Genomic DNA, 13,510 nt, shown 5'->3' with positions numbered 1-13,510 from the left:
AGCTTTCGGTTTGTCAAAAATTTAACAACCAAAAAACTTTTGCAATTAACTCTCCTTTTTAATAACCCTAAACAGTCAGCTGTCAAAATGATTTTCTTCGTTTTATGAACTACATTTTACATTAACATTCTGATCTTGGGAAACCCATTACAATTTTGCACCAAGGACAACTTTTGTCATTAAGTATTGGGTCAGCTTACTTTTCTAATTCTCTTCAGAATCAGATCTTTGATTGCCTTTCAGTTATCAGCATTATCTGCCCTAAAAAACAAAAGAGTTGACAAGTTCAGGACTTTGCTAGATTTTGTAAAACCTTTTTTTTAATTTAACAAAATCTTAAAGCTAGACAAAAATTCTTTAAAAAACTAGCTTAAATTTCAATAAATTAAAAAACATCTTACTGGCCTTATACGGCTGCTCTTAGTAAATCCATTATCTTATTGCTACTGACTTTCGGCCTAAGAACAATTTTAATACTTAATAACAATTACTTAATCTAAGACCAGGAAAATTTAAAAAAAACTTGGTATCTTTATCATACTTTTTGGTTTAAATAAAACTTTAATCGAAATAAAAAAAAAACCGAACCCATTTTAATACTTAAGCTACTTTAAACTAACCAAATTTAATACTACTACTTAACATAACAGCCAAGATCAAACGCCATTAACAACTTTAAATGGCATTTTCAATTTGAAGGCACTAAACCTGGTACTTCTGCCTCACCCTATTCCTTCGGTCCCTATCGGAAATCGTCCTACTGAACCGAAAGCGCTTGGCTCCGTCTAGAACGAGGAATTCTCGGCTGTAAGGGTAAATTAGCGGAACCGCCTCTCTATCCTGTATCAACCCTCGATTGTCTAAATAAAAATGAGCTTCGGCTGGAATGTTGCCGCTTAAAGGTGCACTTTCGTAGTATTCATTGTTGGGACTTGGGACAGTAAGCCCCAAAAAATAAGCCATTAGTCGACGAAATCACTCTCGCAATGCGACTCCTACCAAGCTTCAGCAAGAAATGATCTATTCCGTTAATGATGACTCTGTTGAATAGAACCTGGTTGAAATAGTAATGTTTGTACTCCGACTCTAGTGTTCTGTGTAGCCCAAGGCAACGTCACAGACATTGTCTCTCAAACTCTCGCATCTTTTCCATAGGGCAACGTTGAACCATACCAGGCGCTCATAGGCAATCATAGGCCGGATAAGAGCCATGTAGCAAATCACCTTCAATCTGCTGTCAAGACAGCTGCTAAAAAACAATTGTTTTGTCAGTGCAAAGGCTCCCCAGCTCTGACCAGAGCAGCACTCATATGTCTGTCAAAATACAAGTACTGATCCAACCAGATGCCAAGCTACTTTACTACACTTTTATTCGCCAGTGGCTGTCGATTGGGTCAACGATCAATAGATTTTCCCAGTTCTTTCTCGTATCCCTTGAGGCTCAATACAGCGGGGTCCTGAACAGAATAATTTCTCGTTTCTGAAAGTTGATTTTTCACTTCCAGTCATCGCAATATTGCTGAATCTTGTTGAAGTCACCCTGCAAAAAATTCTTGATAACCTCAATTTTTCGGGCCATTCTGTACGCAAATAAGTCGTCGTCAGCATACGGTACTGCCTCAGTCAGACTTGCTATCAGATCACTGGTGGAAATGCTGAAATAGATCGGTGCGTTAACCGTTCCCTGTTGAAGACTATTTTTAATATCAAAGATTTTTGAAGATGTTATATTGCCAAATTGGCAATAAACCGTCTACCATTACTTATTTAGGTCCTCAGGCCTGTTGAGTTCGTTGGGAAACCCTTAAGGCGCATTTGGCCTCTATTCTACGCGCCATTGTGTATGGTTTCCGGAGATGTGTTTTAGCTCCCTTCAACTCTTGTCTAGAGACATCGATTATGCCTCAAATGTCCTGCGCCATGTGCTTTTCGTTCGCCCAGCTCTTCTTCCTTATTGTATGAGCGGATTCCATTGCATTGCAATGCAGTCGTTACCTTTTCGAAGCGTATAATCCATTCCCACTTACGTCTTCGTACTAAAGATTCTATAGGTTCCTGACCTGTCCTTCTATGAAGGACCTCATTTGATTCACGGTTTGGCCAGAAAATCCTTATGATGTTACGAAAACATCTATTTACGAAGGTTTGCAGCTTTGCTGTTATAGCTGAAGTAACCTTCCAAGTGCTGCACCGATAAAGAAGCACAGATTCGACATTTATGCGAAACAGTCACAGCTTTTTTCTTAAGCTGATAGAGTTATTCCTCCAAATTTTTGACAGCATACCGAACACCGCTTTTGCTTTGCCGATGCGGCAGATGATGTGTGGTTCCGCCTTCGCTGAAAACGATGCTTCCAAGGTATTGAAAGCTCTTTACTTTTCCACTTGTTTTGCCCAAATTAGTTTTTAGCCCCACAACTTCTCCTTTTCTCTCTTCACACTTGTTGTCATTTGATGGAGATCCATGATCCTTTGAGAGAGTAAGCAAACATCGTCCGCGTAATCCAAGTGCTTTAAGTGGGGTGTCAAAGTCCATGGGATCTACCTGACAGAGCTGAGCGCAGTACATCGCTTATCACGAACAAAAACAATACTGGCGAAAGAATACAGCCCTGTCTGACTCCGTTTTGGATTTCAAAATCCGTGACACTTGGATCCATCATATGCTGCTTTATTAATAGCAATTAAATTTTTCTGGGATGCCTCTCCTCCACAAAACTAACCAGATATACTCCCTGTTAAGTCTATTAAAGGCCTTTTCGAAGTCGATGAACAGCAGGTGTAGTGGTGATCAATATTCAACGCACTGTTCAATAATGATCCGCAGGGTGTTATTATGATCAATACAAGAGAATCCAGCGCGGAATCCTGCTTGTTCGGCATCGAGTGTGGCCTCAATGTGTTCTCTGATGCGTTCCAGTATGACTTTTGCTACTATTTTCGTAACGGCTGGTAGAACGCAAAGTCCTCTCCAGTTTTCGCACTTTGTAAGATCTTCTTTTTTTGGAAGCTTGACGATAAGCTTTTGGTGGTCGAGGCTTCTTTTATGAGCGGATAAAGCAGTTCGCTTGATGACGATGGCGCTGCTACCGCTTTGTTGTTCTTAAGTTCTTTAATTGCGGCAACGATCTCATCTTTAACTCCATTAAGCATGTCATAAAGCATATACAACAGTGGTTTACTTATGCCAAGCCTTTAGCTTTAGATACAGACCCTCTAACCATACGGTGTTGATGCCTTTCTCGAAGTCAACCAGACAAGTACCCGTACATTGCCTTTTAGATTTCTTCCAATGAATATGTTTTGTCCCGCCTTAAACGATAACTGATTTTCCGGAATTATTTTGTTTTTCTCAGTCCTCAGAGCTTTGAATTTTTATTTCAGAAGACTTATGTATGCTCTGATTGTCATCTGTCATAAGGTTGTGATCACTCAACTAAACAGGTTATAGGAAATATAGACGTTTGTTGAATTTTGGGACATTTTTAAATTTTGAATTTCTTTAAGAAGTGAAATCAGGGCTTTAGATTTTAAGGTATTAGGTGAAACAAATTTTTTTGGTACTTCTAGATTAAGCAGAGCTACATATGACTTCTAACCTATAGTACATTGAAATAGATTCAAAACTTTTACGATTTAATAAGTATTTAGTTCAAAACTCAATTACTGCCACGCCCACATTATTTGTAAAGGTCTTATGAAAATTTCAAATAATCGCCATTTATAGACACAGATCTTCGGTCAAATTTGGAACCTGGTTTGTAATGAGTAAATAATCATTTTCAAGCTCTTTTTTTGTTACATAGAAAATTGTTTTTTGATTCTTAATTTTCAAGTCATTTTAATATCATTGAAAATTTTCAACTCTTTTAGCTGAAGTCAAGGATACAGTTACAGTTGTCGACACCAAACCAGAGAAATGCAAAGTTTGTGACAATATTGTCCTAAGCCCAGATGATAAGGAGCAATGTAAATGCAAGGAACCTCTAATGTGGGATGGCAATAAATGTGTCGATCAAAATATGTGTCCATGTGTTGAAAACTACATAAGGTAAGAACTAAAGCAAATAAGTTGCCCTCATTTTTTTAACAAATTCACATAAAGTTATCCAATTGGATCGAAATTCGAAAATAAAAACTGCAAGGAATGTGTCTGTGTTCTGGGTGGTGTTAAGCAATGTAAACGAAAGAAGTGTCCACCATGTGCACCAGGACTACGTTTGATTCAGACATCTACATGCCTTTGTAAATGTGAACCATGTCCGGAAATGCAAAAATTATGCCCATCTAGCGGTGATTGTATTCCTGAAGAATTTTGGTGCAATGGGGTGAAGGATTGTGAAGATGATGAACCGGAGGAATGCAGGGGAAAAATTATAGCTATGCCGCAAAATAAGACAGGTAGCTTTTCGAAAGTTCTATAAACTAATCTACTTTCTTGGTAATCGAAAACTTCTCATTTTCCAGAGAGTGTTGTCAAGCATTGTCCCAAACCAAACTGTCCAGAAGGCATGAAAATGGAAATCACCCAACAATTCGCTACCAGGGAGATGTCCGAAATTTTCAAAACATCGTAAGTCTTAAATTCCTGCCAAACATAAAAAAAAATAGTAAACATTTTATTTATTTATCTTATACTTAAAGGGTTTCCAAAAAATTCACCACCTCAAATGATGGTCGCAAGATTACTCGTACCAAAATGATCAACATTACCGAAGAGTACTTCCCAACACCAGAATTCGAAACTGGCTACAATGAAATCGAGGAATGCGCTGAATATGTTTGCATACCTGAACTAGCCCAATATAAATCGAATTCTACTGTTACCTGCAATATCCCGAAATGTCCTGATGATTATGAAGTTGAAATTGATAATTCGAAAATGAAACCTGGTGATTGTCTGAAATACACCTGTGTTCTTCGTCCACAAAGAGATCGTGTTTGTGAGCTTAGTGGAAAATCGATTATCACTTTTGATGGAACAGACTTTAAGTATGAAACTTGTAGCCATATCCTTGCTAGGGATTTGGTCAATTCTTCGTGGTACATTTCAGGTAAGAATAACGAATAATAACAAAAATATCCTTTATATCCTTTTTTCCGTTTTCAGTTCAATTAAATTGCACCGAAGACCGCAAAGTTTGTCGTAAGGTTCTTGTCATCAAGGAAGTCGCCTCCGATGTCGTTCTTACCATAATGCCAGATCAAAAACTCAAATTCAATGATTTCACCTACACGCCCAGACAATTGGCTAAGTCATCTCTCGCCAAGTCCTTATTCACAATCTCACAGCCAGGTAATACAATTTTGGTAGTGTCACCGTTGCATGGTTATTGGGCTCAATATGACGAAATCGGTGGAATCAAAGTGGGAATCTCCGAGAAATACCTTAAGACAGTCGATGGATTGTGTGGATACTTCAATGGCAAGCCAATCGATGATAAGCGTCTTCCCAATGGAACTATAACGATGAGTACGAATAAATTCGGAGACAGTTGGTTTGACAAGGACATTCCCAAGGAGGAGTGCTATCCACAAGTCTGTCCGAGAGTTATTCAAATGAAAGCGTTATCTCTGTGCAATTCAATTAAGTAAGTCAATCGAAGACACTTATGGGGTCCTTTTTCTCTATGATAATATCCTTTTCAGACACATTTCATTTTTGAAGTGCAATAAGGCTGTAAATTACAAACAATTCGTCTCAAAATGCATCGAAACCACTTGCGAGTGTCTAAAGTCAAATAAGGAAAATCCACAATCATGCAAATGTTCGATACTTCAAGGATTCGTTAAACAGTGTCTGGCATCAAGTCCTAATATTAATTTAGACACATGGAGAGCTGTACATCAGTGCGGTGAGTGTTAAAGAAATAAGTCGTTATTTTGTTTTTATTTTCATATATCTGTGTATGTGTTATTTTGTAGAGATATCCTGTCCAGCACCATTTGTACACTCAGATTGCTATAAGCGACGTTGTGAGCCGTCGTGCGATAATGTTCACGGAGATGACTGTCCCATGTTGCCGGATGTCTGTTTCAGTGGATGTTATTGCCCCGAAGGCACATTGCGACAGGGTGATACGTGCATTCCAATCAACGAATGCAAGGATTGTATTTGTGACTCATTTGGTGCATCGAAATATCTTACTTACGATAGAAAGAATTTCACTTTTAACGGCAATTGTACGTATTTACTTTCGCGGGATATTGTTCCAACTGGGGTACATCAGTTCCAGGTGAGATTTTTCATTTTAATTTTTGATTCCTTTTTATACTTTTTCAAATATTAGTCAAACTGTATTTTTGGGTTAAAAAAGGAAGGCTTTTGAATCTTACGAAAGTTTTATTATTCAAAAAAGGGACTAATCCATGACCAATAACCTTAAATACGGACACTGTTTTTCAGAACCTTAAAATTTTGTAGGTAAATTTGTAACTATAAGAGCAGTTTATTGTTCCTAATGTTCAAAAACATCGGTTCAAATATTATAACGGTAACGGTTTTTTAACAAACGATTATCTCTAACGATTCAAATGAAGTCATTATTAACAAGCTATGCTATGAATGCGTACTTTAGATATTTGCGTGATTCAATGTCCTAGGTCATAGTAGCGTTTGAATATTTAAGGCAGGAGTTCTCAGTTCAAATTTTAAGTCTATATTTTCGTAAGAGAGTCACCATTTTAAAAATTCACAGAATTTTCTTGAAAATATAGACTATGGGAAAAGGCAGTGACAAATTTCGAATTTTTCAAAATTACCGCCGGAACCGTTTTTAACTTTACATTTTCTCAACTTTATTTAAAATTTAACATGTGAAAGTAGAACGGTGCTAAAAAATGCGAGTAATTTTATTTTTCAATAGAACCTCGCTAATATGTTTAGAACGATCATCATCATGTCCTCTAACCCCGTACGGGGCATAGGGCTTCAACAAAATGTCTCCATCCTTAGATACCTTAACTGTGTCGGCGCAGGGACTTAAGTCCCCGAGACACAAGTCCCGAATTTCTTTTTCGGGACTTATGTCCCACTTTGCTGGGTCACAAGTCCCGAATTCGATTCGGGACTTATGTCCCACCCTACTGAGACGTAATTCCTGACTTATGTCCCACGTATAAGTTTTTTTTATTTTTACATAAATGTACGCATAGAGACAATTTAAAAAAACCACAGCTGACGAAATGGTAGAACCGGTTTTATTCTCTCGATATTTTTTGGTAGTACAGTAAAGGCATTGCATAAATCGGTGTTATAAAGAATTTGAGAAAAATATTATAAGGCAAACAAAGTATTGCAAATTTTATTAAATAAAAATGACAAAATCGCGCGATTTTGTGACGCAGACAGTGGTTCAAAAAAGCCTGCGATTTTCTCGAGATGGTGGCTGAAACTTTCCATGTTTCACAATCATATAATTGCACGGATTTCACATTGGATTCGATCTCAGTTTAGTGCGTAAGGAGACTTGACTGGATTTCCAAATTTGGGACAGAGCACCAAAGGCAACATGAGCTTTATTTATTTTCCTTTTTACGTCCAGATCCGTACCGCCATTTGCTGATACAATACTTCCGAGGTAATTAAATTGTTCGAACTCTTCAACAGCCTTATCATGCAGAATAATGCGATGTCTTTTTGCTATTTATTTTAAGACCACAGGACTTTCCTTTCACCCGAAAAGTTTGACAAATCACGTTCAGCCTACTGATGTTATTTGCCATGAGACCTTGCCTCTCAATTGTACCGACGCTGACCGTTATATCACCATCTTTCGCCAGCAGAAAAAGAATTGGCGATAAAACATCCCCTTGGCTCACACCCTGACGCACTTCGAAAGAGTCGGATAGCTGTCCATTATGCAACACGAAACACCTTGCATTATTGTAGGACTCCTTTATAATGGCAACAATTTTTGGCGGAATTCCTCTCCCACGAAACGATCTCCATATACATTCTCGGTTAACTCGGTCAAAGGCCTTCTCAAAATCTACAAACATGAGGTTTAGCGGTGTTTGAAATTCTGCAGACTGCTCAAGAACAATGCGTAAGGTGTTGATATGGTCACCGCACGACCGACCGCTGCGGAAGTCAGCCTGATTCCTCTTGAGTATAGTCTCAATTCTAGCCAAAATGTGGTCGCTTCCCACATCGGCATTTCTTATATTTCTGACATCACACAAAGACTTCCTCCTTCGCTGCTGAATCATGATGTGATCAATCTGATTTTCGCTATGACCATCTGGGTTCACACATGTGACTTTGTTGCACGTCTTATGTTTAAATACAGTCCCACCAATTAAAAGACACCAAGCCATTTTTTCCCATAACTCGTTAGAGACCGTAATTGTCTACACCGACTTGAGCGTTGAGGTCTCCCATGACGATCATGATATCGGCTCTCGGAACACTGCTGTAAACCGAGTTAAGATGAGTGTAGAACGTGGTTTTGTCTTCTTCGGTCGCTTCATTTGTGAGGGCTTAACAGTGAACGATTGTGATGTTGCGAATTTTTGAGCGGAACATTGCAGTTATTATTTTTTCAGATATTGGCGCCCAGGAAATAATACTGCGTCTAGCTACTTCGTTCAACATAATTCCAACACCTTGCAGCCTTTGGCCACCCTCTCTTTCATCCTCTCCGGAATACATCATTCTCGTTTGTCCAGTGTCAGATCTGTATTCAGCTCTTCCTCTCCACTTTGTTTCATTAATGCCCAGGATCGAACAAGGATTGAACGTTCCAAGTTCCGATTTTTATACGTATACCATAGCCAAAAGTATCCATTGCATTACTTGAAAGACTTCTACTAATTTTTGACGATTCATTTATTATTATGGCGTCTTGTTTGACGCTGGTGCATGAAAGATGCCGCACCCCCTAATCCGATGTGCGGTTTACTGCATAAAAAAGTTACCTTCTTGGGGACTCGTTTCCAGTTGTTGTCATATTTCATGTAACAGCATATACCCTTCCACTAGGGTGTTTTCCGATATAAGATTAATAACATACATAAGCTCAGATTCGACAGGCGCACCCGCCCTTTGTATGGTCGAACACATAACCTATTGAGGCCGCCCACTATGGGAAAACAGACGCCTTTTGTAGCCGCCCACTCTGGAATACAGACGCTACTTACTGCTACCGTTGGCCTTCTTAAAAAGCGAATCCACCACCAGACTCTACCTTTGGATAGATTTTCTTCAACCCAGGGACTAGTCAGTGTCCCGTCTAGCAAAGCTGGGTTAGCTGCTTATTCCAGCAGTTGCTCGGTCCTCTTGCGCGTTAGCGTTATCCGCTCTCTACCGCGAGGAGGTGCACATAGGGATTTTCCTTTCATTGAGCCTAGGGCCACCAAACTAGCGTTACCTAGAGCTCTCCAGTACTTATCAAAACGATAAACCATCATTATTGTGAAAGTTTTTTTTTTGTAGGAAAATCGGTATGCAATGACGACTCATGGAGTACGTAGGGATTGCTGCCTCAAGCCTGCATATTTTCTTTATTAACGAAGCCATTCAGCCCATTGTGATACCACATGAATCTTGAAGCTTCCTCCTAAGCTCAATGGAACTAGTTTGAGTCCCTTATGAAACGTGAGAGGCTGATTATGCTGATATGATTTAGATCCATAAGATCGTTTAAGAAGAATTCTCCTATATAATTCTTGCGTTTTTGAGCTAGAGGAGGGCATGTACATTGTACAGAGAAGGTGAAGAACTGTTTCCTCCTCTTCCTCGTCGATACAAAATTTTCTACAGTACCGAGTTGTACGAATAGAACAGGCACTGGTATTTTTACATCTTTTACAGACCCGGTTTGTTTTAATCGCCCCTTGCTATTTATAACAAAAATAAAAGGAAGTGGCCCTAATTTACTGCCCTGTGGAACCCAAAAATAGATAAGGAACGCAAAAACATATCTTCTAGATTTATTCTTTAAAGATATAAAGCTGATTGAATATACACAAAATTTCTGAGTAAATTATAATATGAACTAAGTTTTGAGTGTAAATATTTTTTTAAAAATCCTTAATTTCGTCTACAGAAACCATCGCCGGAAAAAATATTTTTTCTTTTGATTTCTTCCAGGCGAATTTTTTAAGGGACCAGCATAATTTTTAAAATTCTTCAAGAACTGAAAAAATACAATTTATAAAGAAGTCAAATCCCTTTTATTGCGTTCCATCAGACATAATTTTCGTTATGTTTCCTTCCCAATCCTGTACCTCGGTCTATATTTTCCCACACTTTTATACTCGTCTAATCTTCCTACCAAACATTTCACATATATTAATGCTTCCATAATAAAGCTATCTATACACACATATCGACATCCTTGCACATATTTGTACCTCCTTCTCTATATCCTTTTTATTTATACCTATGTAGGTCTACGTTACAATGGATGATTGCAAGAAATTGGGACTACCAACGTCGATGGGCCCCAACACAAGCTGTGCCAAATCACTTCATATTCTACACGGCGAACATATAATTCATATTCAACGTGATGTACCCAATGAATCGGTTATGGTGCTAATCGATGGCATGGAAATAAAGAAGCTGCCATTCAAGAATACCTGGATGGGTATTATGGAGACCAATAGGAACGAATTGAAACTCACGTTACCTGAGTCGCATGTCGAAGTGACTAGCTCCTTCGATGATATGGCATATTCGGTAGGTATTTTACCCTTTTTATTTTGAGAACAGAGTTGGGGTTTGGTGAAGTTCTCTTTAGGGAGAAAACCATAAAAAACCCTTCAATGGTATTTATGGATTCACCAAGGAGAGGGTTTAGAGGAATTCACCTGAGCGAGTGTGGTTGGAAGACCCATCATACATATGAATCCATATTATTTTTCTATAACATGACTCAATCATTTTTCACCAGATACGTGTACCTAGCCTTAAATATGGCAGTAAAATGGAAGGTCTTTGCGGTGACTGCAACGGAGATCCCAACGACGATCTGAAGATGAATCCGGCTAAGAAGAGGGCTTGGCAGTCGAACCCAGCACCAGTGGATGTTTGTGACATTGCCGAAAGTTGGAAGGCAGATGAACCTAAATTGGGCTTAGGCGAGGATGAGTGTTTGAGTGAGGATGTGTCCATCGAACAATGCCTGCCACTGCCACCGGAGAAGGACCCATGTCTTAAGTTCTTCGATGCTGAACTTTTCGGGGAATGCAATACAATTGTTGAGCCTTTGACTTATGTGTCTGCTTGTCAGCAGGATATGTGTAAGCCTGGCAATGACCAAAAGGGTGCTTGTAATTCTTTGGCAGCCTATGCAAGGGAATGTGCTAGAAATGGAATATGCCTCAATTGGAGAAGTCCCGATTTGTGTCCCTATGATTGTCCAAATTCTATGGTCTATGAACCTTGTGGCTGCTTGAAGACCTGTGACTCTGCTAACATGTTCGAAGTTGAAGACATGAATACACAAACTATGGTCAATCCTAAGAAAGATTTGCAGGACTGTGCGGCTGGCAAGAGTGAAGGATGTTTCTGTCCACCGGGTAAGGTTATGGACAATGATAAGTGTGTCGCGGAGGAACAATGTATCAAGTGCGATGATGGCGCCCATACAGTGGGAGAGACCTGGAAGAAGGATAAATGTACTGATTGTACTTGCAAGAGCAATGGAAAGACAGAGTGTGCTGTACAACAGTGCCCAGTTCAAGAGAGTATTTGCTCGGAAGACTTTATGCCTTCAAAGATAAGTTCTTCGGAAGAATGTTGTCCCAAATATATCTGTGGTATGTATTTTATTGAAGAAAATTAGGTTTGTTTTTCATTCATGTTTTTTTTTATAGTTCCACAGCCCAAGAAACCGACTCCAGTTACATGTCCAGACGCTCCTTTGCCAAAATGTGGAGACGACCAGTTCAAGAAACAAAAAATTGGATCTGATGGCTGCCCGCAGTACATTTGTGGCAAGAAATAATCATTAAATATCTTGTTAACTTCTCTTCTTAAACTTTTCTTCTATTTCAGAATGCAAGCCTGTTTCTGAATGTCAATCCTTTGTTGAGGCTTTCCCTCTCAAAACTGGAGAAAAGATTGTTTACGACTATTCTGGTTGCTGTCCAACACAAACTGCTGTTTGTGATGTAAGCACTTGTCCTGAGTTACCTGCAAAATGCTCCGAGAAGTTCTTTGACTTCAAGATTGTCACTCTACCTGGAGAATGCTGCCCTTCTGTTGTGTGTAGTAAGTTTAAATGTCTTTTCAACTTTCGAATAACTTTGCTTATAAAGTTTTCTCTCACCCCATTATCAGCTCCTCCCAAGGATGAGTGTATTGTTGAAATCGGTGAAATCGAAGTCCTCAAGAAATTAGGTGACAAATGGAATGTTCCCGGAGAGCCTTGTGTTCAAGAGCAATGTACCTATGGTCCAAATGACACAACTGAAGTCAAACAAATCACCGAGCTTTGTGATACAACCTGCAAACTTGGCTACGAATATACTCGCCTGGATGAGACCAAATGCTGTGGCAATTGTGTTCAAACAAAATGTGTCCTCAAGGATAAGCTCTATTCGGTAGGAGACCAATGGTTCAGTGATGATAATTGTACCACCTTCACTTGCGAGAACAACGATGGACAGTTATTGATAGTTTCAAGCAAGGAAGTTTGCATGGATGTGAGTGAGTGCCCGCCAGAACAATTGGAAGATGTTGGTTGTTGCAAGATTTGTAAGCCCAAGCCTGTCGACCAAAAGAACTGTTTCCCTTCATCACTTTCGGCCAGCGAAACAATCAATCTTGTTCGAGTCAATAATCCTGCTCATGGCATTTGCATGAACTACGAACCTATTCTTGGATTCACAGAGTGTCATGGTTCGTGTGAATCAGGATCCAAGTATAACATCGGTATGTATCTGGAAAGAGGAATGCTTTAGGTAAATTTTGTCTGATGAATATGATGTCCTTTTCAGAATCCTTTGGCCAAGATAAGACGTGTTTCTGTTGTTCGATTGAAGCCTACAAAACAATTGCTGTTACTCTTAATTGTCCTGATGGATTTAGGATTGTAAAGAATGTAAGATTTTCATCCTAATTTTTGTTATGAGTGAGGCTTTAAATTTTTCATTGTCATTTTATTATAGATTGAAATTCCTTCAGCGTGTAGTTGCAGTGCATGTTCGAACTCTGAACAACCCGATTACAGTGCGTTGATTGATATTCGAATGAATAAGCCCCCGATTAAGCGTTTGATTAGAAACTAAGAAAATGCATCGCTAAATAATTATAATTTTTAAGAGCAATAAAAAAACATTTGTACAGTTTATAAGGCGTTTGAGTTTTCAATTCTCCGTATTGGAATAATCCTTAAAGTTAAAAGTTAAGGGTAAAATCTGATTCCAAAACCTTTAAAAGTAAAACAATGAGAATACTAAACAAAATAACAGGGTTATTCAATTAGAGGTATTATTTTAATATCTAAGAAACGTTTATTTTCTTAAGAGAAATTAAACTATGTTTATTTGATAATAAAGA

General features: G+C 38.7%; 1 protein-coding gene across 1 annotated transcript in view; it reads left to right on the top strand.

Moving 5' to 3' along the window:
• LOC129939655 (hemocytin) overlaps positions 1-13,304 on the top strand; it is a 32,586-nt gene extending 19,282 nt beyond the window's left edge. The window contains exons 29-42 of the mRNA XM_056047754.1: positions 3,874-4,051; positions 4,106-4,401; positions 4,468-4,573; positions 4,645-5,054; positions 5,111-5,591; positions 5,650-5,855; positions 5,926-6,236; positions 10,394-10,684; positions 10,899-11,766; positions 11,824-11,943; positions 12,005-12,220; positions 12,290-12,883; positions 12,949-13,052; positions 13,120-13,304. Of these exons, the coding sequence (XP_055903729.1) occupies positions 3,874-4,051; positions 4,106-4,401; positions 4,468-4,573; positions 4,645-5,054; positions 5,111-5,591; positions 5,650-5,855; positions 5,926-6,236; positions 10,394-10,684; positions 10,899-11,766; positions 11,824-11,943; positions 12,005-12,220; positions 12,290-12,883; positions 12,949-13,052; positions 13,120-13,239 (4,301 nt within the window). The 3' untranslated portion in view covers positions 13,240-13,304. The remainder of the gene's footprint in view (positions 1-3,873; positions 4,052-4,105; positions 4,402-4,467; positions 4,574-4,644; positions 5,055-5,110; positions 5,592-5,649; positions 5,856-5,925; positions 6,237-10,393; positions 10,685-10,898; positions 11,767-11,823; positions 11,944-12,004; positions 12,221-12,289; positions 12,884-12,948; positions 13,053-13,119) is intronic.
• Positions 13,305-13,510: the final 206 nt, after the last annotated feature.

This window comes from Eupeodes corollae, chromosome 1, assembly GCF_945859685.1.
Source record: "Eupeodes corollae chromosome 1, idEupCoro1.1, whole genome shotgun sequence".
Classification (NCBI taxonomy): Eukaryota; Metazoa; Arthropoda; class Insecta; order Diptera; family Syrphidae; genus Eupeodes; species Eupeodes corollae.
This window is presented reverse-complemented; position numbering and strand designations above follow the sequence as displayed.